This window comes from Ammospiza nelsoni, chromosome 5 (assembly GCF_027579445.1).
Source record: "Ammospiza nelsoni isolate bAmmNel1 chromosome 5, bAmmNel1.pri, whole genome shotgun sequence".
NCBI lineage: Eukaryota > Metazoa > Chordata > Aves > Passeriformes > Passerellidae > Ammospiza > Ammospiza nelsoni.
The window spans coordinates 2,197,580-2,224,542 of record NC_080637.1 but is presented as its reverse complement, the minus strand read 5'-3'; the positions used below and the strand labels follow the sequence as shown (position 1 = coordinate 2,224,542).

The following is a 26,963-nucleotide window of genomic DNA, read 5'->3' as shown; positions in this document are numbered from 1 at the left end:
AAAAGGAAGAACTACAAGCGTTTGGGGGTTTTTCTCCTGCTTCAAACAGGCCGATAAAAGTGAGCAGGAAAATTAAAATATGACATGAGTTACTGGGATGTAAAACAAAGATCCAGCTGACCTCTTTATGTGAGCACTTCTTAGATGTCCCTTTATGAAGGCAGAAAAAACCCCCACTAATTATCCTTCTTTCCAGAGCATTAAAAGAAAACCTGATAGTTATTCCACAGAAGTATTTCCTCACTCCAAAATATTGTGTACACGATGCCATTGCTGCGAGTCTGCTGGCATGACTTGAATATTTGGGATATTTGAATATTTCAGTTGTTTCACACACTGGAAATGACTCATTATTGCTGTACACAGTAATTCTCTTCCCTCCCAAAAGATTTGCAAGAAATTCAAGAAAATTTTCAAGAAATTCAAGAAAATTTTCCACATTTTCTGGCTCCAAAGGCAGGAACCACCAAAAAGGTTGCAAAAGTCCCCCAATGGGTTCTTCACAGGCTTAAAGACATATATAAACTTTAAAAGTCAACCTGTAACCTCCAAAATTACTTGAATTGTTTTAATTCACACTCACACTCCTCACGCCCCACAACTCCAACAATTCCCTCAGCCTGCAGCCCAAAGCCCTTTTGCACAGTCATGGCTTTGAGATGCACACAAAATATTGTGTACACCAAGCCACTGCTGCGAGTCTGCTGGCATGACTTGGATTTTTGGGATATTTGAATATTTCAGTTGTTTTACACGCGGGAAATCACTTGGTATTTCTGCACACAACAATTCTGTTCCCTCCTAAAAGATTTTCAAGAAATTCAAGAAAATTTTCAAGAAATTCAAGAAAATTTTCCACATTTTCTGGCTCCAAAGGCAGGAACCACCAAAAAGGGTGCAAGAGGCCCTCAATGGGTTCCTCGTAGGCTTAAAGACTTAAATAAACTTTAAAAGTCAACCTGTAACCTCCAAAATGACTTGAATTGTTTTAATTCACACTCACACTCCTCACGCCCCACAACTCCAGCTCCTCCCTCAGCCTGCAGCCCAAAGCCCTTTTGCACAGTCATGGCTTTGAGATGCACACAAAATATTGTGTACACCAAGCCACTGCTGCGAGTCTGCTGGCATGACTTGGATTTTTGGGATATTTGAATATTTCAGTTGTTTTACACGCGGGAAATCACTTGGTATTTCTGCACACAACAATTCTGTTCCCTCCTAAAAGATTTTCAAGAAATTCAAGAAAATTTTCAAGAAATTCAAGAAAATTTTCAAGATTTTCTGGCTCCAAAGGCAGGAACCACCAAAAAGGGTGCAAAAGTCCCTCAATGGGTTCTTCACAGGCTTAAAGACATATATAAACTTTAAAAGTCAACCTGTAACCTCCAAAATGACTTGAATTGTTTTAATTCACACTCACACTCCTCACGCCCCACAACTCCAGCTCCTCCCTCAGCCTGCAGCCCAAAGCCCTTTTGCACAGTCATGGCTTTGAGATGCACACAAAATATTGTGTACACCAAGCCATTGCTGTGAGTCTGCTGCCATGACTTGGATTTTTGGGATATTTGAATATTTCAGTTGTTTTACACGCGGGAAATCACTTGGTATTTCTGCACACAATAATTCTGTTCCCTCCTAAAAGATTTTCAAGAAATTCAAGAAAATTTTCAAGAAATTCGACAAAATTTTCAAGATTTTCTGCCTCCAAAGGCAGGAACCACCAAAAAGGGTGCAAAAGGCCCTCAATGGGTTCCTCACAGGCTTAAAGACATAAATAAACTTTAAAAGTCAATCTGTAGCCTCCAAAATGACCTGAATTACTTTAATTGACACTCACTCTCCTCATGCCCCCCTCAGCCTGCAGCCCAAAGTCATGGCTTTGTGCCTTTATGGCTTTGGAATGCCCTGATTTTGGAATGCAAGCATTCAAGGTGTGTTAATGACTCGGAATTGTGACAGCTGCTGCACAAAGCAGCCCTTGGCTCCAGCACAGCCCCATTAAGCATCCATCAGAAACTACTCTGGGTTTGCTCATTTATTACTCCTGCGTGGCCCAAGGGGGGAAAAGGGGGGAACAGCAAGACTTTCTTCCTCTGAAGCAAAATCATAAGCCACTTACTTATCCTAATGTCACGATTCCCACTGTTTATCTGCATGATAATTAGGAAAATGAGAAGTAATGAGGTTTATTTATTTATTTAGAGGCATGATTTGAATTCAGATATCTCTAAAAAAAAAAGACACTGCAGTATCTTATTATGTTATCAGAGGGGTGGGTTTTCCAAAGTCAACTAAATTACTGAAAGTAATGAGACAAGAAATATTATCATCTTCTTTTGGTTCAGCCACCCCAAATTTATGCTGACAAACTTCTCCCATATCACTCCTGCGTGAAACTTTTTACAGCACTGACAGCTGAAACCAATTTCTGTTTTCAAAATTAAAGTTTTGTTGCCTACTTGTTGAAATCAGGTCTTGGATGAAGTGGAAGCGATGCCTCAGGTTTTAGCTTTTCTATTTTTCACATTCTGTGCTGCTTTAGTGTGTGGGTCTGAGTTTCACATTATGGGATGGTGAGTTCTGTGTACAGAGCAGGGAGACAAAACAATTCCTGCTCCAGCTGGGCACCAAGGATAAATTGTTATATTCATATTTTCTGGAAAATCCCTTTGCCCAGTATTTCTTCTCCTGGGAAGCTGAGAAGCCTCAGAGAAAAAGCAAAACAATATCATCTCATTTGCTTCTCCTGTGTTTTGCTGCTTTGGAATGTGGTTGGAGATTGTTTATCCAACAGGTGATTGTTTCATTGGTTTCACGTGAATTGTTTTGACTTAATGACCAACCACAGTCAGGCTGTGTCAGGACTCTGGAAGGAGTCAGGAGTTTTCATTATTATCTTTGAGCCTTCTGTCTGTATCCTTTCTGTATTCTTTAGTATAGTTTAGTATAGCATTCTTTAATATAATATAGTATCATAAAATAATAAATTAGCCTTCTAAGAACATGGAGTCAGATTCACCATTTCCTCCTTCATCCTGGGCACCCAGCAAATACCACAACAAATGCCCCAAATCTCAGCCCAGGAGCACAAACCCCGTGGGCTGGAGAGAGAAAAACAAGCAGGGTGGGACTGCCTGGGCTAAAGCTGCAATGGGACAATGAACTGCAAGGTGCAAATGGAGCAGAGCTGATCCCAGGGACAGACCCCGGCAGCGCTCGTGCATTTTGGGGCCGTTTTGGTTCATCTTGGGTGCAGCCCTGGCTGGGCTCTGGTGCTGCCCAAGGTGCAGCCATGCAGGAGATGCTGTGAATGAATCCCTGCTTTATTCTGGAACTCTGCCCAGCCTCTGCTCTAGCTCAGCCTGCACAAGGAATCAGAAGGTGCCTCTTTGTCTTAAAATCTTTCTATTATTTATATTACTCCAGGTTTATTTTTGTTTTCCGTTTGTAATATTGTGTCAGATTCCCCAAACACCCAACTGTACACACAAACACGCTCAGCATCAGAATTCCTGGCAGGAGATTGAATTCCCCGCTCCAAAGTCCCTGCACTTTGCAGGGCTGAGTCCAATCAAAGAACCTTAAGATCCTTAAGAGGACTGGGCTATCAAAATATTTATTCTTATTACTGAATTTAAAGGGTGTTTTAACATCCCCAATTTATTGAGTGTTACATTAAACTCTTCCTTTCTTTATAAAACAAGGGGGCAGAGTAGTTTTCCTTCCAGGCACATCTAGGTACAGCCACCAGAGAACAGATTATGTATAAACACTTTCTAGTGTTTATAAAATTTCCTAAAATTTGTATAAAACCCCCCAAAAACCTACAGACTTCACCATGACATTCCACATTTTTCCTCATCCTCTCCCTGAAATATCCTTTTTAATTGATTTGTGTACACCTGCTTTAGCTGCATTGGCACCTATTGCTACAACACTGCAGCAACTCAATATATTCCAGACAGCCAGTGATATGAAAGGATATTAAAAAGATATTAAAAAACCCTTAAAAACTTGAAATTACATCTAAAAAGGACTTCCCTCAGGCTCTTTTCCAAGCTGAGAAAATCAAGTTATTGGAACCCTGGGTGCTGAGAATTGGAGATTTCTGTGCTGCCAGCACTGACCCCCAGAGAACCCTGCACTGAGCTGAGGCCTGGAGAAGCTTCCAGAATGGAATGATGGAACTGGGACTGTGGGTGTGCAGTTTGAACAGGAGTGTGTGAGATCACAGGCTGGGAAACCCAGAGTTTAAGGGTTTAGAATACAGTAATGGATATAAAGCAAGATGGAGGTTTTGGGTTTGGGGCTGATCCTTCTTCTTCACCTTCTTCTTCATGAGTTTGGGTGGGTTCGTGTCACTGGATAAAAAAGTCCCCATTGTGGGCAGGGGTGGTTGGGTATTGGGTTAAAAGTGAAAATAATTCAGGTCTCAGTTCTTAATTGGACAGTTTATCCTTGAAAGGCCTTGTAGAGAAAGAGATGGGGCTCCATTTTTAGTTTGTTAATAAAGTGCTCTAGAACTCAGGGTTTGTGAGAGTGTGACATACATAAGAACTAATAAACATCTGAGTCCAACAAGAAATACCATCTTCAGGCATTTAATCCCAACCATGGCAAAAAGGTAAAAACTCAACACCAAGTGACCTCAGCCACTCCTGAAAACAGCCTAAAACAAACTGCCTGATGACTTCCATCGCTCTGTCCCTCAAAACCCCTAAATCTGGTAATTGAACACAAAATGAGGAACAACCAGAGCACTCTAAAGTGAATATCCTACCCCAAAAACCAGCTTCATGTGAGAGCAGAGAAATACTGAATAAAAGTGAGAGGAAGAGAGGCCCAGCCCCAGGGAGGTCATTCTCCCCCTGCACTCGGCACTGGTGAGGGCACACCTCAAGTGCTGTGCCCAGCTCTGACCCCTCAGGTTGGGGAGGATGTTGAGATGTTTGAGCACATCCAGAGGAGGCAACGAGGCTGGAGAGGGGCTGGGAACACAAACCCTGTGAGGAACGTTTGAAGGAGCCGGGGCTGTTTGGGAACACAAACCCTGTGAGGAACGTTTGAAGGAGCTGGGGCTGTTTGGGAACACAAACCCCGTGAGGAACGTTTGAAGGAGCTGGGGCTGTTTGGGAACACAAACCCTGTGAGGAACGTTTGAAGGAGCTGGGGCTGTTTATCCTGGAGAAGGGAGGCTCAGAGGTGCCCTCACTGCTCTCTGCACCTTCCTGCAGGGAGGCTGCACACAGGTGGGGTCGGTCCCTGACAGAACCAGAGGACACAGCCTCCAGCTATGGCAGGGAAGGGACAGGTTGGATATTAGGGAAAAGTTTTTCACTGAAAGAATAATGAAGTGCTGGAATGCTCTTCCCAGGGAGGTGGTACAATCACCATCTCTGGATGAGTTTAAAACAAGACTGGACATGGCACTGGGTGCTGTAGTCTGGTTGAGGTGTTAGGGCATGGGCTGGACTCGATGATCTGGGAGGTCTCTTCCAAACTCATTATTCTGTGATTCTGTGATTCTGTGGTTTTGTTGAGCAGAGGATGTGACGGTGTTCACAGGGGTCCCAGGATGAGGGAAGAGACAAGGATCTGACTCCATGTTTCAGAAGGCTGATTTATTATTTTATGATATATATTACATTAAAACTATACTAAAAGAATAGAAGAAAGGATTTCATCAGAAAGCTGGCTAAGAATAGAAAAAGAAAGAATGATAACAAAGGCTTGTGACTGACCAGAGAGTCTGAGCCAGCTGGGCTGTGATTGGCCATTAATTAGAAACAACCACATGAGACCAATCCCAGATGCACCTGTTGCATTCCACAGCAGCAGGTAATCATTGTTTACATTTTGTTCCTGAGGCCTCTCAGCTTCTCAGGAGGAAAAACCCTAAGGAAAGGTCTTTTCATAAAAGATTTCTGTGACAAGAGGAGCCTCACCCATGTCACGCTTTGAGCGCGGTGTCAAACCAACATTTTAATCCCTCCCCTGGATTTGTCACTTTTCATGTACAAGGACAGGCCCTGACAAGGCTTTGATGTGGTTTTTGTTGTGTCACACAACTGGCAGGGTGTACATGCTCCAAGGCCCACGAGTAATCAAAAGGAGCCTTGTGGTATTTGCTGGGGTCCCCCATTAAGAGGAGGAAAGAAGAACCTGACTCCACATTCTCAGAAGGCTAATTTATTATTTTATTATATTATATCAAAGAATGCTATACTAAACTCTACTAAAGAATACAGAAAGGATACTTACAGAAGGCTTAACAAAATTCTAATGAAAACTCATGACTCTCTCTTCAGAGTCCGACACAGATTGGCCATAATTGGCCAATAATAAAAACAATCACCTGTTGGATAAACAATCTCCAACCACATCACAAAGCAGCAAAACACAGCAGAAGCAAATGAGATAATATTGTTTTCCTTTTTCTCTGAGGCTTCTCAGCTTCCCAGGAGAAGAAATCCTGGGCAAAGAGGATTTTTCAGAAAATCTGATGGTGACAGAGCCTGGCTTGGAATACTCATAGCCAAAAACCAGGATTTTAAGTGTTCTTCTCATGCTACCTCCAGGGCAGAAGGGAGACTTGTCCCTGCAAGAGGGAAGGTGTGTAGAAAAAGGATTATTAGCCTCACTTTTTGCCCATGCATGACAAGGAATGATGATATTCATTTGAGGAGATAGCAGGGCAATTTTGTTACCGTTCAATAAAAAGGGAGTAGCACGAACAAATTGGTTAATGAATGAGGGAGGAGAGAGCAGAGTATTATGCAGTGAATCTATAAAAATGAACTCAATTTGAATTCAACCCAAAGAACAAATTGATGGAGCAGCAGGCTTTGTAAAGCACTAGATCTTCATCTGAATGCCGAAATAACACAGTGATTAATTTTGCTTCAGTCAAATATCTTGGGGTTTGCTATATAAGAATTAAAAAATAACATGCTTTAAATGCTGCTTGACTATCAAAACACATTCACCATTCAAAAAGAAAGCTTAAAGAGAATAAATGCTCCTTTTCTGTACTTTGCTTGCCTTCAAAATTCTCGTTTTACCGTGGTTTTCCTGTCTGTCAAACTTTGACACGGAGGGAAAAAAAAGCCATTAACTGTTACACAGAAAAATTATAAAAACTACATCTATAACATGTTGCCAAGTGAAATGCTGAAGGAAGAGAGAAAATTATTTCTATTGTTCCACTGAAACAAATATTTTGAATGTCAGCATGGATGTTGTAAAGGGACAGAAGAGAGACCCAGGAAAAGGCAACTTGTGGTTCCCAGGCCCTTCATGGCAATTTCAGAGAGGAAATAAAACATTTATTTACCAGTTTATGTGACAGATCATACTGGGATTCCAACTCCAGCACCACCCACAGGCTATTTTAAATTATTTTTACTGTTTTCCTCCATCAAGGTGCAAGAAAAACTGTTCACTTCTTAATTAATTTTAATCAAATGGACCTTCACCTCTTCAAGGCTAGATAAGAAAATCACTCATGATTTGCAAATATGTGACAGGCAGCCCCTTTTCTTAATGGGGAGAAAATTATCAACTTTATTTGCTTAGCAGGAGCTTCTTGCTCACACATCACCTGTTTAGGATCCCCTAAAAGATCTACCCCAAAAATCTGAATTCCTATCCCAAACCTTTTAGTGCTGCAGTAGAAATGGCAAAAAAGAGGGAGAAGAAGAAGGAATGTGTGCCAGGAGAGACATAAATCAAAGGAGCAATATTCTGTTTATTCCAAGGAATAGGAGTGCAGTCAGTGCAGTAGAATTGTGTGGATTCCAAATATAAATGTCTTGCTCATTGTAGCTCACTTCCTTCTCTAAAAAACAACCAAACTTCTTTCCCCCAAAACAAAACACACAAAAAAATAACAGATCCCATCCTCAATATTCCAAAATACCTTCTTCCTCCTGTCTTCTATGACAGGAACAACCAAATCCAGGTTTGCCCATAGGAAAAAGAGTTTTTGCTACAACAAAACTGCCACTTCCAAGCCATAAAAAAATCACAAAAAATCCCATGTGTGTAGGACTAAATAAGGTTTTATGAGTGAAACTCCCCAAATCTCCACTTTCAACGAGGTTTCATGAAAAATTTCTACTTGCTAAATTATAAAACTGAGGAACAAGAGACAAAACAACTGTCAGTAGATTTAATTTTGTACGATGTGCTTCCCAAACCTTAAATCTCATGTTCAAATATGAGCCTTTAATATTTTTACTGCCATAAATTGTGAATTACAGTCTCTGCTCTTACTTCTCCAAAAGCCCTCCCTGCACCAAGCAATCCTGTTTTGCCTCAGGCTGTGTAGTTTACCTCAAATTATTTCAGAATCATCTAAAAAGATTCATTTTTCTATTAAAATGATGAATGAGCTAAATGAGGTATGTAATAAATACTGCAGGTTTGTAAACAGACTCTTCTCCTGAGAACTAATGCCTTAACTCATTTAATTCTTCCCCCTGGTATTTCCTAGTGAAGTCATCCTTAAAATATGGTTTGTCCAGGCCTGCTTGGAAAGAGCAGGAAGGGTCAGCATTTAATCAGTTTATGGAAAATAGGAAACGTCCTCATGACAGAGTTAATGAATTGAGGACAGGGAAAATAAAAGCGGCCCAAAGGGGAGGTCAGTGCCCAGCCCTGAGTGGGACCAGTCACCCCAGGGTGATGGGGAACCCCCAAAGCAGCTCAGGCCCCGAGGAGGGGATTTGAACAACCTGGATTCAATTATGACAACAGGCCACAACTCAACACACTTCAGCTCTGATATGGCCAGGAATGTGTTTTGGCTATTGATTTCAGGGCTCAGACAAGTAAAAGAACTTCACATCTCAAATAGGATTTTGCTAGGGAAAAAAAAAAATCTCCAATAATCTGATTATCGCAGTGACCTAAAGTGCAAAAAAATAAAAGTGCTTTTTAATATAAAGATACTTCTACCAGATTGATTTTTTTTTTTAAGAAAGGAATTTTTTGATAGAACTTCTTGTGCAGAAAATAATTTACAAAACAATGAGATTCCTGAGCACCACCAGGTTTCACTCTCAACCAGGTGCTTCAATGAAAGCCTGCAACAACACATGGGCAAATAGATGTAATTGCATTAGTGTGGATACAGACTTCTAATGATAGCAATAATCAAATTTTAATGTTCTGGTTACAGCACATGAACAGAACAATATTTCTGTGCCTCTTCAAAGGGAAATGAGACTTTAATGTCATTGGCAGCTCAATAAAACCATTTTCTAACATAAAGGCTTCTAATGACAACTCGTTTCAGTCCAGACAGAGGAGCAAATGTGTTCACAGTGCACTCCAGGCCATTATTAGGAGATGGAAATACAACAGGTCCTCTGCACTTTGGGTAACTATTGATTTTCTACTCCATATTCTCCTCATCTCACCCTGACTTCCATAACGAATCAAGTGATGGAACATCAATAAACTATTTATGGCAAAGCCACTCTACAAAACCGTGCCCAACTCAACCAGGCCCAAGTTTGAGATTTGCAGCAAAAATCTCCAATAATAAATATGGCAGAGAACAGGTCTAAGTGATGAAATGTAATTCAAGTGTTCTTGGAGCCTTCATGAGGACCAGAGAACCACACCACGCTCAAAATTCTTCATAAAAGATTTGATTGATTCTGAAGCCCTTTTTCAAGAGCAATGGACAGAAAAAAACATCATATCCACGTTAAGAGTGTGTGGAAAAAAGAAATATTTTTAACCAGCTGCAGTTCTTGACTTCAAGCACACGATGCACTTTGTCCTTTGGTGCAATCACACTGAGATGTTTGCAAATGTCACAATTCCAAAGGGAGTAAAGATAAAGGTACAAAAGCCACCCTGTTTGGTGGAAAGGCCACTTCAAGCAGTTCTCATTTGCCCTGCACACAGACTCTGCAATTTCCTCAATGGAGCTGCTCTTGGAGTTGTAAAAAAGCAAATTGGCTGCATTTGGAAAGGGCTCCAGGATGGCTTTGTGAAGTGCTTGCCTCAGCTCCTATCTGCACTGACAGAAAAGAAGAAAATAAAGAAATTCTTCACCATCAAAACAGCCAAGCCTGATGTACTGAAAACAGCCAGGAAACAGCCCTGAAGACTGGGAAAAGCAGAGGGGAAAAATAATTAAAAAAAAAAAAAAGGATAATCTCAGAATTATAGAATGGTTTGGGTTGGAAGGGATCGGGAAAATCATCTCAAAACCCAAATCTGAAAACACAAATCTGTGGGATAGGGAAATCCCAAATCTGTGGGATAAGAAAATATAAAATCTGTGACATAAGGGAATCCCAATATGTGGGATAAGGAAATCCCAAATCTGTGGGACAAGGAAATCCCAAATCTGTGGGATCAGGAAATACCAAATCTGTGGGACAAGGAAAGCCCAAACGTGTGCGATAAGGAAATCCCACATCTGAGGGATAAGGAAATCTCAAATCTGTGGGATAAGGAAATCCCAGGTCTGTGGGATATGGAAATCCCAAATCTGTGGGATAAGAAAATCCCAAATCTGTGGGATAAGAAAATCCCAAATCTGTGGCATATGGAAAGCCCAAATCTGGGATATGGAAAGCCCAAATCTGTGGGATCAGGAAAGCCCAAATCTGTGGGATAAAGGAATCCCAATCTATGGGATAAGGAAAATCCGAATCTGTGGGATAAGGAAATCCCAAATGTATGGGATAAGTAAATCCCAAATCTGTGACATAAGGGAATCCCAAATCTGTGGAATAAGGAAAGCCCAAATCTGTGGGACAAGGAAAGCCCAAAAGTGTGCGATAAGGAAATCCCACATCTGAGGGATAAGGAAATCTCAAATCTGTGGGATAAGGAAATCCCAGGTCTGTGGGATATGGAAATCCCAAATCTGTGGGATAAGAAAATCCCAAATCTGTGGGATAAGAAAATCCCAAATCTGTGGCATATGGAAAGCCCAAATCTGGGATATGGAAAGCCCAAATCTGTGGGATCAGGAAAGCCCAAATCTGTGGGATAAAGGAATCCCAATCTATGGGATAAGGAAAATCCGAATCTGTGGGATAAGGAAATCCCAAATCTGAGGGATAAGAAAATCCCAAATCTGTGACATAAGGGAATCCCAAATCTGTGGAATAAGGACAGCCCAAATCTGTGGGATAAGAAAATCCCAAATCTGTGACATAAGGGAATCCCAAATCTGTGGGATAAGGAAATCCCAAATCTGTTGGATAAGGAAATCCCATATCTGTGGGACAAGGAAATGTGTCCAAAACACTCCCAGTCCGTGGCATTTCAAGGCTTGCTCCAGGAATCGACAGCAGCTGCCTTAATTTCTGCTGAGTTAAGCACCAGGAGTTGATTAAATCCTCACACTGACCCCACAAGGGATTTCCAGGGTTTGGAAATGCCACTCTGAACAATAATTTCTACTTTTGCTGGCACAAATGTCACAATTTCTGCTTTGCAAGCCTTTGGATCAGCCCAAAATGTGTTTTTGCAGGAGCTGACATCCAACCAGCCCCCCCTGAACTGAGGGCACTTCCTGGGACATGTCACAGCACAAAAGTATTTCAGCCATTAACTCATCATTTCATCCCTTCTTTATTCCCTCATTTGTATAAAAAGCTAATTCTAACTTTTGGGATAGCACTATAAAATTATTCTTCAAGAATGGGAAATGTGATTTCATTTTACATTTATTAAAACCTGAATTAGCACCCTTTACAAAGGAAAAATCAAATTCTTCCTTTCTCACCATAATTTCTTTTCCATTGCATTATTTGAACAATTTAGCAGCAGCAAAGGAATTTATTTTCTTACTGACACTTCAGGAACACTTTTGTTTTTCTCCAAGAAGAATCTGAGAAATTAAATCTGGGCTCCATAAAATACAAACCTGCTGGAGCAGTTTACTAAAACACAGAATTCTTCACAGTACATGACAAAGGATACACAAAAATGCATTTTCTTGCGGTAGAGATTTTGAATTTTCCTTTGATACAGGAAATAAATGCACAGGTAGGGTAAGCAGTGAGGCCAAAGAAATAAAATCTGACCAATTAAAGGAAAATAAAGGAGCTGAATTATAGGAAGGTGAGAATTACTCAGTATTTTCATTTTTAAGGAAACAGACAACACCTTCTTGCTATTTAGCAATCTTAAGAGTACACACCTCAAAGACTGAACAAGCTACAGGGGAAATGGAAAATATCTGTTAGGTGACAACAAACCTGCACCCAAAAACCACCAGGTATTTCTGAATTTCCCAGATGGAACAAGGAAAATTGATCAAAACCAAAACAACACAACTGCTAACTTTGATATTCTGAAACAAGTGATAATTAACCAGCCAGATAACTAAATAAAGCAGTTTCATATCCATAATATGGAATTTCTGAGGCATCTTGGAAAAGAACACAGAGAAATGATTTCCCTGTGGTAGAGATTTTGAATTTTCCTTTGATACAGGAAATAAATGCACAGGTAGGGTAAGCAGTGAAGCCAGAGAAATAAAATCTGACCAATTAAAGGAAAATAAAGGAGCTGAATTATAGGAAGGTGAGAATTACTCAGTATTTTCATTTTTAAGGAAACAGACAAAATCTTATTGCTAGTTTGCAATATTAAAACTACACACTTCAAAGAATGAACAAGTTACAGTGGAAATGGAAAAAATCTGTTAGGTGATAACAAACCTGCACCCAAGAACCACCAGGTATTTCTGAATTTCCCAGATGGAACCAGGAAAATTGATCAAAACCAAAACGACACAAATGCTAACTTTGATATTCTGAAGCAAGTGATAATTAACCAGCCAGATAACTAAATAAAGCAGTTTCATATCCATAATATGGAATTTCTCAAGCATCCTGACAAAGGCTACACAGAAATGCATTTTCTTGTGGTAGAGATTTTGAATTCAGCTTTGATACAGGAAATAAATGCACAGGTAGGGTAAGCAGTGAAGCCAGAGAAATAAAATCTGACCAATTAAAGGAAAATAAAGGAGCTGACTTATAGGAAAGTGAGAATTACTCAGTATTTTCATTTTTAAGGAAACAGACAAAACCTTCTTGTTATTTTGTAATCTTAGAGTGCCCACTTCAAAGAATAAACAAGCTACAATGGAAATGGAAAACCTGGAGTAGGGAAAATAAACCTGCACCCCAGAACCTTCAGATATTTCCAAATTTCACAGATGGAACCAGGAAGATTGATCAAAACCATGAAGACATAGCTGCTAACTTTACATATATATATATATATATATATATAAACATATATATATATACATTTTATATATATAAATATATTTTATATATTTTATATATATATAAATATATATTATATATATATACTTGATTGATCAAAATTGATCAAAACCATGAAGACATAGCTGCTAACTTTACATATATATACATTTTATATATATATAAATATATTTTATATATTTTATATATATATAAATATATATTATATATACATTTTATATATATATCATTATATCCAGCTTGTGCTTCCCCAAATCACCACAACAGGGAGAAAAAGATGCAAACCCCCAGTAATTATGCAAATAATCATCTCCATTATAAATCTTCAGCTCCTCATTAGCTCCAGGCCACAAAACCCTTATCTCTCCCACACAACATTAAGAATCCAAGGATTTAAGGCATATAACAGAGGCTGTACCTTGGTCATAATTCCTCTCCATTCTCCTTTGTTCCCATGTTTTACAATGCCAAAATATTAAACATTTGTTTACAACACTGAAATTATTATTCAACAATAACATTAGCACAGAGGTGAAAAAGAATCCAGAAATGGCTGGAAAAGACGCCAGCACTGAGGTGGAATTGGTCTGATTTTACATTGGAATTTGGAAAAATAACAGGAATATCAGATTTATATCCCACAGCACAGATAAAGCTATTGCTTATTGAAGTGATTGATTACCAAGATACCAACCCATAAACCTGAAAAACTTTGGATTTCACTCCAGATTTACAGAGCTCAACAAATATTTATGTTGCTGCTGACATAAGTAATTCCCATTTATTTTCACAGCAATGCTCACATTAAGTATTTTCAACTTTTTGCCTTGAAAATAATGATTTCTTTAGTATTCACACTCAAGTATATTTGTATTTTTAAAGCATATTCCCACGTCATACAATAATGATTATTGTTAGAAAGAAGAGTCAATAGAGACTCAGTACAGCAAGCAAACACTCTATAGAGGAAGTGATAAATCTGTCAGACATTTGAAGTGGACTGAAGTGTATAATGTCAGTTTTCTGAGGAAAACAGCCAACCATATGTTCCAATTTCCTTGTCAGAAGGTTTAATACATCAGCTCTAATGAGAGATGAATCTTTTCAACAGAATTTTCACTGAGCCGGTTCCAAAGTTGGAAATAAGCAGCAAAACCCCTTAAAAGAAGGATATTTAACCAAAATAAAATGGCATGCTGCTACCTAGTCATGAAAAAAAAATAAAATAAAATATCTGCTCTCCTCTTCTACCAATAGGCCTGAGGAGAAAGCTGCTTGGACAATCTGTGATTTCTGTAAATATTTGAGAGTAAGAGCCTTCAAAATGCAGTTTATTGTATCCAAGAGTTACAGCAGGGCCATGGGTGACAGAGCCACATCTACAGCTCTCAGCTCCAGCTGCAGGCAGGCCTGAAGACCCTTTAATTTTGCTTACATTGCATTATAAATTTTTCTTTGCTGAGCATCTTCATATATAAGAACCAACCAATACCTTTACTATTACCTTTAGCCTATCATAACTACTATAATTACCATATTATGGTCAGTGCTATCCACTCACATGTGTTAGTATGTCACAGTTTAAGATTAAAGCTGTTTTTCAGTTTTCTTGCAGTGGAAAATTCTTAAAATTCCTCCTTGCAATCTTAGAGCACACCCATCAAAGAATGAACAAGTGGAAATGGAAAATATCTGTTAGGTGATAACAAACCTGAACCTAAGAACCACCAGATATTTCTGAATTTCCCAGATGGAACCATGAAGATTGATCAAAACTGAGATGACACAAATGCTAACTTTGATATTCTGAAGCAAGTGAAAATTAACCGCCAAATAACTAAATAAAGCAGTTTCATATCCATAATATGGAATTTCTCAAGCATCCTGACAAAGGATACACAGAAATGCATTTCCCTGTGGTACAGATCTTGAATTCTGCTATTCTTCTACATCAAAACTTGCTTCCATCTCTATTTCATTCTCAAATTCTACATTCAGAGACACAACCTTTGCTTTCTTAGTTGTCAGCGAGTCTTGAGACTTAAACTTGAAGGAATTTAGAGATTTTAGAGGAGCTAAGATTTTAGTTGGAGATAAGCTTTAGTGGAGTTAATTAAAATAAATGGGTAGGCCTTGATGAAGTTAAGAGTTAGTAGTTAACTAATAACTGATTACTTGTCAACACAATGTTTGGTTAGCTGGGTTTATAATGAAGAATATAGAAACTGATAAATTGCTTTTAGGAACACAAGACAATTGTAGGAACATAAGACAAATTCCTGTGTTCTGAAACCAACTGAAGACAGGAATGGGAGTTCTACCAAGGGTTCATTTGTGGTATTTGCCTTGAAAAGGTAGAAAGCTCAGAACGAGGAAGACTTCATTTACTTCCTCATTTTGGGATCTCTCCCCATGAAAGGGACCACCAACTCATTTCAAGGAACAAACTATGCATGCTTAATTGCCTTTGAACTAATTACCACATGGAGCAGGGAATGGGATATACCAGAGTTATGAAAATGCTTTGTATTTTGGGCATTCAATATTTGTATAGATAAAAGGACTCTGGAATCACCTGTAAACTGTGGTGTGTATTTGGGATCTATCCCACAATAAACACACACTTTCTAACCCTAAACTGTTAGATGTAAATTTTCCATGTTTTTCTTTGCTCGGCTGATTTATGTTCTGCCGGATAGCTCAGGGAAGCCACTTGCTCGGTTTCTCGGCTGTTTAGGCTTGGAAGTTTTCTGGTGCTGTTTAGGCTGTTTGGAAAGGCCCAGGGATGGCCTTGAAGAGCCCGGCGCTTCAAAGGACGAGGAGAGACTTCTGATCTTGTCTCGGTCTTGGTGTTTATTAATTGTTTATCTAAAAGATTTTCTTTCAGCCCGACAGAGGTCTGCACAGCAAGTCAGCCATGGGCACACTCCGCAAGCCCCCGGGGCGGTCACTTATCTTTATACCCGAAGTTACGTGTACAATATTTATCATTTTTCCCCAATACCTTCTACCCTTATTAACCGGTGCACTTCTAGTAATAACCAATCCCAAAGTGCCACCATCACCACAGAAGATGGAGGCCAAGAAGAAGAAGAAGGAGGACAGGACACGCCCCAATTCCTCCATCTTACTTCTTTACACCCCCCTGTACCAAAATCCTAAACCCTGTGTTTTACACTCTAATTAACTTATCCCTTCACCATTCCCCCAGTGAAATCCTCCCAGTCCTCATACAGGCGTCGTCTCCTGTGTAGGATCAAAGTCCAGCCACCAGACACTTCTGGCAACATTCCAGGACTCCCGAGCCCCCCAAGGGTGGTCTCGGCCTCTCTGCACCTCCATCCTGAGGTGCTGAGATCCCACAGTTAGAGAGTTTTTGTCCATCACAGTTGGGTATCGGTACTAGATCAATATCCATACTGGGAATGGGATGTACCAAAGTGATGAATATGCATTTGTATTTTGGGCATTCAATATTTATATAGATAAAAGGACTCTGGAATCACCTGTAAACTGTGGTGTGTATTTGGGAGCTATCCCACAATAAACACACACTTTCTAACCTAAACTGTTAGAGAGTTTTTGTCCATCACAGTTGGATATCGGTACTAGATCAATATCCATACTGGGAATGGGATATACCAAAGTTATGAATATGCTTTGTATTTTGGGCATTCAATATTTGTATAGATAAAAGGACTCTGGAATCACCTGTAAACTGTGGTGTGTATTTGGGAGCTGTCCCGCAATAAACACTTTCTAACCCTAAACTGTTAGAGAGCTTTTTGTCCATCACAGTTGGATATCGGTACTAGATCAATATCCATATTTTTAATAAATCAGACTGGCTGAGCAAACCTCAATTTACACATCTACTATTCTTCCATACCAAAACTTGCTCCCACCTCTATTTCACTCTCAAATTTCACATTCAGAGACACAACCTTTGCTTTCTTAGTTGTCCAGCAAGACTGGCTGGGCAATCCTCAATTTACACATCCACTATTCTTCCATACCAAAACTTGCTCCCACCTCTACTTCACTCTCAAATTCCACATTCAGAGACCCAAGCACACACATACCTGTGAGATTTCCTGCCCAATTCCCTCCCTCCCCACCCCGTGAGCACTCACAAAGCGCTGAGCCTTCTGCCGCTCCTCCTCGGTGGCCGCTCTCTCGCGGAGGATGGCTCGGGTCAGGTGCTCGTTTGAGGAGATCCTCTCCCGTTCCAGCAGCTTGCCAAGCTCATCCCGAACGTACATTTGCTCTTGTTTCAACCTACAGGAGGTGCAGGGAGATTCAGGCTGAGAGAAAACCCAAAATCTACTTTCCAAGTGTTGTTCCAAAGCAGAGAAGTCGCTTTAAAAGCCATCACAGAAATGCTTTTTAAGGCACTTAAATACAAATATTCACTAAAAGAAATCCAAAAGTTTATTTCTAATTGAAGTATCAAAATCTGAATACACAAAAGCTACAAGTTTCGACATCGTTGCTCATTAAATCATATAAATTAAAGCTGATTCAATTAAATATATTTTTAAGTAAGCTGCTGTCACAGACATCTTTTATGAAAAATCCTTTCCTTAGGATTTTTTCCTCCTGAGAAGCTGAGAGGCCTCAGGAACAAAATGTAAACAATGATTATCTGCTGCTGTGGAATGCAACAGGTGCATCTGGGATTGGTCTCATGAGGTTGTTTCTAATTAATGGCCAATCACAGTCAGACTCTCTGTCCGAGACATAAACCTTTGTTATCATTCTTCTGTATTCTGTTCTTAGCCAGCCTTCTGATGAAATCCTTTCTTCTGTTCTTTTAGTATAGTTTTAATGCAATATATATTATAACATAATAAATCAGCTTTCTGAAACATGGAGTCAGATCCTCATCTTTCCCTCATCCTCAGACCCCTGCGAACACCAGCACAAGTTGCAGAGAACTCTGTTGGTTGGCTGGGTTTTTGTCTGGTTTTATGGAACCATTTTTCTGGGAAAATCCTTCTCCCAGCAGCCAGCAGGCACTCAATCTCCACCTGAAAGCTTTCCTGCACTTTGGAAGTGCTTTCCTCCCTAAACACACCATAAACCCAAGGACTTCATCCATTTCCCAAGCTCCACGAAGATCGAAGAACCATCATCAACCTTTCCCAGCCATCTGAGAGGAGCAGAGAAAATAGTTATTGAACTTGTTGCAACAGAGTTAATAAAGGCAACTTCAGGCCCAGAAAATTCTCAATGTTTCTATGTCACAAGCCATAAATAGATTTGAAACCTTCAATGGAGTACTTGAGACAAGCACACCGTGTCTCATTTTCATGGGAACACTCAGTGAATAAAACCTGTGTGTTGTGACACCGAGCACGGAACTCAGAGCAGTAATGGAGCTATGAAACACTGGGTTTCAAATAGATTTTTTTTTTTTTTTTGTTTTTTTTTTTTTTTTTTTGTTTGAAAGAGTGATGGAGAGGAAGCTTCAATATTCTCAGTGCATTTATCTGTTGTCAAGGGAGCTCTGGAGAACAAATCCTAATGAGTCGGGTCACTTTGTAAAAGGTACCAGCATTAGAGTACATTAGATTCTTCCCCAGGGAATACATTTAAGTGAGGTAGGGAGGAAAAAAGACAATTACAAGATGTATTACTTCAGTGCTCAGCTCCAAACCCTCTGAAATGCAGCAACCAACTGGGAATCTTTATAAAAGTTTATTAAGCTGCATCTTCAATTACTACAGCTAAAAAAGAAAAAAAAAATAAAAAACTCAAGATTATGCAGACATGGACCAAATTCCATTAAGTGATTTCCCAAGGTCCCCTAAATTACTTCAGCAGGATTGATATAACAAATCCTTCATACAATCATAACAATCCTTCACACAGCACAGTCAAAACATGCTGGTTGTCTTTTGGATTGGAGAAATCATGTTTTGCCTAAAAAGGAAAAAAAGTGTCAAAATAGTAGTCTCAGCACCTTTTTCTGGTGAGCAATAAAAAGCATTTAATGCTTCTCGAGACTGAAGGAAGATCCTTCCTCATCCTTCTTGGATTTGACCTCCTAAAAGTGGTTTTCCATTAAAAAAGGTCACCTCTTTATGCTGCTGTACACAGCAGAGTAATTAAAAGATATGAAACATATTTTACATATAAAAGAGCAGAAAAATCTAGCCAAAAGTTACGATATTCTAAACTATGAAAAATTAAAAAACAAAAAACCCTCATGAACAAAAAACCCCAAAATGAAGCAACCCCTCAACATTCAGACATTTACATTTAATTCTTCTTTACATCAAATTGGATCTTCTTCCTAATTTCTCATTTAAATCAAGACACTCAGGTCACCTCAGTCAAAGAAAATGCATTTTACTGTTTGTTTTTTTCCTCCCTTTCCTTTTCCTTGCAGGGTGTTCTACCATGAAAGAAAATTACACTATTTCATTATCAAATTTTTTACTATTTAGGCCAAAAAGGATTTTTTTTCTGTCCAAGACTGCTCCTGGCAGCACCTTCAAAAAAAATTTCAACTCTTTTTTATCAACTCCCACCCTCATTTGTGTGACCAGGATCACACAACACAACGAGTTAAATTCCTCAAAAAAAACTTTTATTTAGGGCAGTTTTTACTCCCAAAACAATATCCCTAAACTGCCATCTCAACTGATTGAAATTCAGCAGAGTTTTGAACAAAATAAGCGGGATTTTGAAGTCATTTTCATTTATTTGAGTTGCATAATTGGGTGGCTTGTAGGAGCTTAATGAAACAAACATTCTGCAGATCCCGCTGATCGCAAACATTCGCCTGCGTCAACCTCCAGTAGGGTTTTGTTCCTTGGCATTGCAAATTCATTTTCCTGGCATTCAGCATGTACCAAATAAAGGCAAACAGCAGCTGGATTTACAGTAATAAATTCTATTATTATCTATAAATTATATTAGCTAGGCAAAAGTAAAGGAAAAAATAAAATTTAGAAAAGTATGTATGTATATATATATAAACTTGTCACTACTCCAGAAACTCCACAGGAATTTTTTTTTCAAGTGACATTTTTAATTACAGCAGAAATAAAGGCTCGAGTTAATGGTTCTTGTGTTTGAGCACAGAACTCCAGACAACAGAGTGTTATACTGATCATTTATACAGAAAGGATGTTCAAAAAGCTGCTGAAGCAGCAGAAAAGGCTGCTGGCTGTACATTTTCCCCACACAATTGATATCTTTTTGAATAAAATCCTTCTAAATAATTATGAAATACTGCTTTAAGAAGTGTGGAGTGGCTGATTTAATGAAGTGTGGCATGCAAGGCAATCACTTCTCATGGTGCTGTTGGAAAACACACATCAAGCATTAAGAAGCTGCTCCAGTTAAAATCTGCGTTAACACTTCGCAATATTTCATTTCTCAACTGCTTTATAGCACACAACCAACACAAAAAAAGCAACAATTCCTGCCTCTCCCCAGCACTGTCATTGAGAACTTCAACACTCTAAACTTAATGCTGTGAAGAAAATTTATGTATCTGTATTTTTTTGTAAGAGGATGGGTAAATCCTGACAAACCAATCACCCGGGATTTAGGGATCTCAGAAGATTTATTCCTGTCAGAGGGGCATAACAAGAATTTGAGTATTTTTGTTATCACATTGTCATATTCAGGCTCCACTGTAAGACAAATTTTGGACTGTTTTAGTCCTGAAGTCACTTTAATCAAAATAATGTTTGCAGTACATTCCACCTCTAAATCAGATTTGGCTCACGTTGAACACCACATCACCTCGAGGAGCAATCACACAACAACAAGCAAAACAAATTCTGGAAGATACTCCCAGATATAAAAAATATATAAATATAAAAAATTTAAATATACTTAAAATATAAATAAAAAAGCCAGGTTTTGTTAATTTTGATTTTCTGAGATATGGGCTGGAGGTGCAGAAATCAAATCCATGTGATCAAACCACCCATTCCAACCTCCTCTCCAGCAGAGCTTCAGACCAAAGGGAAAATATTTCACCAAAATAACATTTCTGCTTCTGCATTCCAGCTTTTTATTCCTCTCTTTTCTTTCTGGAAGAGCAGGGAATGTGGGATTTTAATGGCATTTGTTATTGTACAGCTTTTGAACTATTAAAGTCCTACATGCAAGATTAAGCACAAGAGAATTTACCTGTGAATTTATCAAATATTTCAGTGCATTATCTAAAACAGACTGAAACATTTAACCCATATCCCTTAAAATCAAGTAATAACAACACAATAACACAAAGCAAAACAAGAGAAAAAATAATTTCTCAATTAAATCACAACTTAAAATTAATAACTGACAACCATCATATCAAGTCCAACAAGGTAAGAGAAGCCAAATATAGAACTGGCTCCACTTTCCAATTAGAATTTGAAACACAGAAATTTAAAACCCAAACAAGAAATCATCTCTGAGGGCCAAGGAATTTTCTGTATCACAGAAAAACAAAAATACACTCTAAAAAAAAAAGACTGATAAAACTTCGCTGCACTCCAAGTGGTTTCCATCCTTTTCACATCTAGTTTTTAATTAAGTTCAAGAAAAGCAAATTGTTAATTTTGCCATGTGGATTTATGGCCCAGGACTCTCCTCATGCCCAGCATGACCCCTGTTACCCACAATAACAAGATGAGTAATTTAATTCTAAATCCACAAGAACTCCCTCTTTTGTTTACTTCAAAATATCCATTTCTGTTGTTCTTGAAAAACACCTGCAGATGTTAATTAAGGAAAAAGCACCTTTTAATTCAGAGACAACAGCAACACACTGAGAAAAGCTGAAAAATACTAGTTTTGTGCTTTGATGGCCACTTCACAGTTTATTCTCCATTAATCAAGAATCCACAGAAATCCAAAACTGGCAAACAATACTCTCAGAGAAATACAGTGATTTGTCATTTCCAGCCCTTATTTTCAGATATTGGAAATTTATTACACTATCAAAGCCTAAGCATTTCCTTTTTCTATTTTTTCAGGGCAGTGATTACCTGCCAGTTGTTTTATCTTTATTACAGTCTCCAAGCTACACAATCTGATGGATCTGTGACGTTCCACCATAAACTCACTCAGGCCTAAAGCACGAACAGTGTCATTTTTCACTACTTCCAACCCAGCAAAAATCAAAATATTCCCCGTTTCAAAGTCCACTGTCAAGAAAATCATCCTGTCCTCTACGAACCAGGGAAAAATTTAATGATATGGACCCCAAAAACTCACTCCAACTGGAGATGCTACAACATGAGGAGGATTCGTGAGGTTTTCTGCTTTCCTGGACCTCAACAAGCTCCTTAATTCCTCCTGATGGACTCACAGAAGGATCCAAAATGTTTTGAGCAATGTGTTTAGGGCAGGCTGCAATATTGATGAGGGAATGATGTCTGTGAGGGCTGAGTTTCAATATTTCATGAGCGGGACGCGCCACGGAAAGCCGCGGCTGGAAATGGGCGAAGCTGCCGAGGGATTTGAAAGGATGTGAGAGACGTCAGCAAAACATCTCCAAGCTGAGCTCTGAGAGGTGTGAAATGGAGATTTCCCTGACTCCATCTCACCTGTCTGCAAAGTCAGGGAAATCGCCTCAAGTTCTTCTGATTTTACAAACACGTAATGAAGGAAAGAGAGAGGGAAACAAATTATCTGGGAGGTCAAGGCACAGAAAACACAAAAAAGTTGTTAAAAACTGAAGTTTCTACCACTGTTCCCTCATTAAAAACATTATTCTCCACTCACATAAGACTTTGCACAGCACAAGTGACAGGAGCTGTTCCTAACATTAGTAGCAATCACATTCCTAACAACTGTTCAGAAATTGCACTTTTAAACCTTTCAAATCATGGAAATATTAACAGAAAATATCATTTTTCTGCACCTGAAAGCTGTGGTGTCAAAAGGATATTTTGCTTTCAAATTTTTGGCGCTCCAGTTGCTCAGCCTGGAGAAAAGGAGGCACAAGAGGGACCTTGTGGCTCTCCACAAGTCCCTGACAGGAGGGGACAGCCAGGGCAGGATTTGGGATCCAACCCCAGGGAACAGGGACAGGAGGAGAGGGAATGGCCTCAAGCTGTGCCACAGGAGGGTTAGATTGGATATTGGGAAAATTTCTTCGTGGAAAGGGATGTCCAGCCCTGGCACATCTGCCCAGGGACTGCTGGAGTCCCCATCCCTGAAGGGATTTAAACCTGAAGATGTGGCACCTGGGGATGTGGTTTAGTGGTGGCTTGCCAGTGCTGGATTAATGCTTGAACTCCATCTTAAAGGAATTTCCAACCTCAAAGATTCCATGATTTCAAGATTCCAAATCCAAACCCAAAATGCTGAAGCTTTAAAATCATGGGAATATATGAACTCAAAAAGGTTCACACATCTCATCAAACCCAGATTTATCATCATTTCATGAGTGCAAAACCAGTCAAATGTGATGACAGGGACCCAAATTGGCCCCACTTTAGCCACCAGACCCAGCACCATTAAAACCTTCTGACAAATCCATCACGAGTGACCAAGAGCTCTCATGACTGGCACAGGCAGAAGAGGGAAGGGATCACACTTCTGAGCAGTTAGGCTTGAACTACACATGATTAAATTTAATGAGAGCTCCATCTCTTTATTCCATACCCACTTCTTCTTCAGGGTGACTGCTCCTCCTTAACATTCGCCATACATGAATATAAATTACCCTTAATTCATTATACACAGTGCTGAGAACAGTGAAGTGATTCCAGCAGATCCCTGAGCTGGCACTGACCTTTTCCCATCCCAGTAAGTCCTCCCTCATCTTTGGTCCATCCCAATAAATCCTACCTCATTTTTGGTCCATCCCACACTGTCACAGGAGTTTGGGACGTGCTCCAGAGACAAGGAGGGGAAAGGGATCAGGGGATTCTGATCTTTCTTTAGGCTGAACTCCTTCTTGGAGTCCTGTCTCCAGCTCTGGGACCCTCAACACCAGCAGGACCTGGAGCTGCTGGAGCAAATCCAGAGGAATCCATGGAGCTGCTGCAGGGCTGGAGCCAGGCTGGGAGAGCTGGGAATGTTCCCCTGGAGCAGGGAAGGCTCCAGGGAGAGCTCCCAGCACATTGCAGGGCCTGCAGGGGCTCCAGCAGAGCTGCAGAGGGACTGGGGACAAGGCCTGCAGGGACAGCACACAGGGAATGGCTCCCACTGCCAGAGGGCAGCCATGGGTGGCATCTTGGCAATGAGGAATTCCTGCCTGGGCTGGCATTGCCACAGCAGCTGGGGCTGCCCCTGATCCCTGCAGTGCCCAAGGCCAGGCTGGAGCAGCCTGGGATGGTGGCATTGGAATGGGATGGGCTTGAAGGGCCCTTCCCACCCAAACCATTCTGGGATTTGGGACACTCAGAATCCATCCCCAGGGGTTTTTATGGAAGTTGGGGATGGCAAAGGGAAGGGAGACCCTTCCTGGAGTGCTGAGATTGCCAGTGAAGCCCCCAGAGCCCAAAATCCCTTCCTAGAGAGGAGTCGGGGTGGGGATGGATCCAATGCCAGGCTGGGAGAGCTGGGAATGGAGGGAATTCCCTGGAGAGGGAGCCTGGGGTGGGATTTTGGGAAGGGATTCCCAGAGCAGCTGGGGCTGCCCCTGATCCCTGCAATGGCCAAGGTTGGACACTGGGGCTGGAGCAGCCTGGGATGGTGGGAGGTGGCCCTTACCCTATGGAATGAGATGATCTGGAAGGTCCCTCCCAACCCAAACCATTCCATGATTCCATAATTCCATGATGTCTGTTCTCAAACCCAAGCCAACACTGAAAATACAATTTTAAGGTTATTTTCCACCTCGTCCCACATAACCACCACTGCCTCAGCCACCCTATTTCAAACACCAGACTTGTCCCATCACCCAAACTCTCAATCCAAGCCACACCACCCAGCAGAACCCCCTCATTCTCCCTCTCCCTTTCCCAGCTGCCTTCCAACCCCAGCCTAACATCTGTCGAAGGAAAAATCCCTCACAACGGCCACGGGATTTTATGTGCCAGGCCTTGACCAGAAGATCCAAGACTCGTTTCAAATCTCAGTGATCTACTCAACTCACTCCAATTAATTCAATTTATCAACAGCACTTCCATGGACAGCTCGTGAACGCTCAGAGCAACAAGGACAGTGACTCTTGTCAGTGGTTGAGTTTTCTTGGAGCTTCCTGAGTTGTGGGAGTGTTTTTGGGGCAGAGTTTGGTGCTGGAAGGAGGAGGGGTGAGTAAAAAGGGGGGCAGGTTGTTTGAGGGGATTTTTAATTACACTTCATAAAGCCATTACTTTTAAAATAGGTGCATTTAGATCAGTATTATATAGAGGCAAAACAGATGAGCAAATTCCCATTTTTATGCCAGAGGGACACGGAGAACCTGAGTTAGAATTGTAAAACTGCTTTACATAATTTCTGTATATTTAGCTAGCCACATAACTCCATTTGAAATTACTTCCCAACTTAATATCCTTCCCCTTGGGATCTGCAACAGCAGTCCTGGAATTATGACAGCATCAATTATCCATTAAAATGAAGTGACAGTTAGAAAAATTTTTATTAGTATCATTATTATTATTATTACTATTTTTAAGTGTTTCTCTGCTGCTCATTTGCTGCTTTTCAAAATGAAAGAGCTCAGCAGTTTGAAAGCAAAGGTTTGTTTAAAATTGCCAGGGGGGGAATAGTTTTCCTCTTTCCTACCTGAATCTGAAACTATGAAGCAGGATTATTTTTGTGGATGCTCTCTCACTAGCTCCAAGTCATTTTCCCATCTCTCCTAGAAATAAACTGATCAAGATGAAGCTCAGTATCCAAGCTGTCAGCTGAGATGGCAGGTTTTAAAATCCATGTGAAAAATAAGCCCTTGAAAATTGGGGTTTATAAAGGCAGGAGTGAATTATAGCTCTGCTCTCTCCAATTTCCACCTCCCATCTCCAAGATTCATCTCTCCATATCCTGAGAGCCAGACATAATGGCATTAATGGAGAATCAGAGCAGGAAACCTTGGAGAGTAACTCTGCCATTGCCAAACACCTTTTTTTCCTTCTGAAAACAAAACATCTTTTCACTGAAAACAATAAAACTTCAACGGGCTTCTAAGGCAGTTTGATACTTCCCGACCTGATAAACACTTTTATGCTTCCCTGGCATTTTGCAGGTAAAAATCACACACTAAACTTTCCTGCTTTGAAGAGCTGCCCAAAAAGGCACCTGTTGGAACCCTGGCTGCTGGGAATTTTAGACTTTCTATTCTGACAGACACTGACCCCCAGGAGAACACTGCATTGATCTAAAGCTGTAAAAATAACTAGCAAAATTGATTCATAAAACTAAAATTATAAGTGTATAGTTTAAATAAAAGTGTATAATGTCACCTAATAAAAAACTAAGAGTTTAAAGTTTCAGAATATAATAATATATATAAAACGAGATGGAAGTTTTAAAACTAAACTAGTCCATCTTCTTTACCTTCTTCTTCATGAGTTTAAATAATATTGTATAATTAAATAAAAAAATCCACATTATGAGACACAAGTAGTTAGTTATTAAGTTAAAAGTAAAAATGATTTATGAATCATTTCTTAATTAGACAGTTTATCCTTAAAAAAACCTTATAAAAATGAAATATATCTCCATTTTTAAATTATTAAACACTACAGAACACAGCATTTATAAAGAGCGCAATATAAA

The 26,963-nt window shown here is 39.9% G+C and overlaps 1 protein-coding gene across 2 annotated transcripts in view; it reads right to left on the bottom strand.

Moving 5' to 3' along the window:
- Window positions 1-26,963, bottom strand: part of CHCHD3 (coiled-coil-helix-coiled-coil-helix domain containing 3) — a 160,143-nt gene that overhangs the window by 97,683 nt on the left and 35,497 nt on the right. The window contains exon 4 of one of the 2 annotated variants that reach the window (XM_059471937.1): window positions 17,399-17,558. In XM_059471937.1, coding sequence (XP_059327920.1) covers window positions 17,399-17,558 — 160 coding nt within the window. The remainder of the gene's footprint in view (window positions 1-17,398; window positions 17,559-26,963) is intronic. The other variant, XM_059471938.1, reaches the window with a different exon arrangement.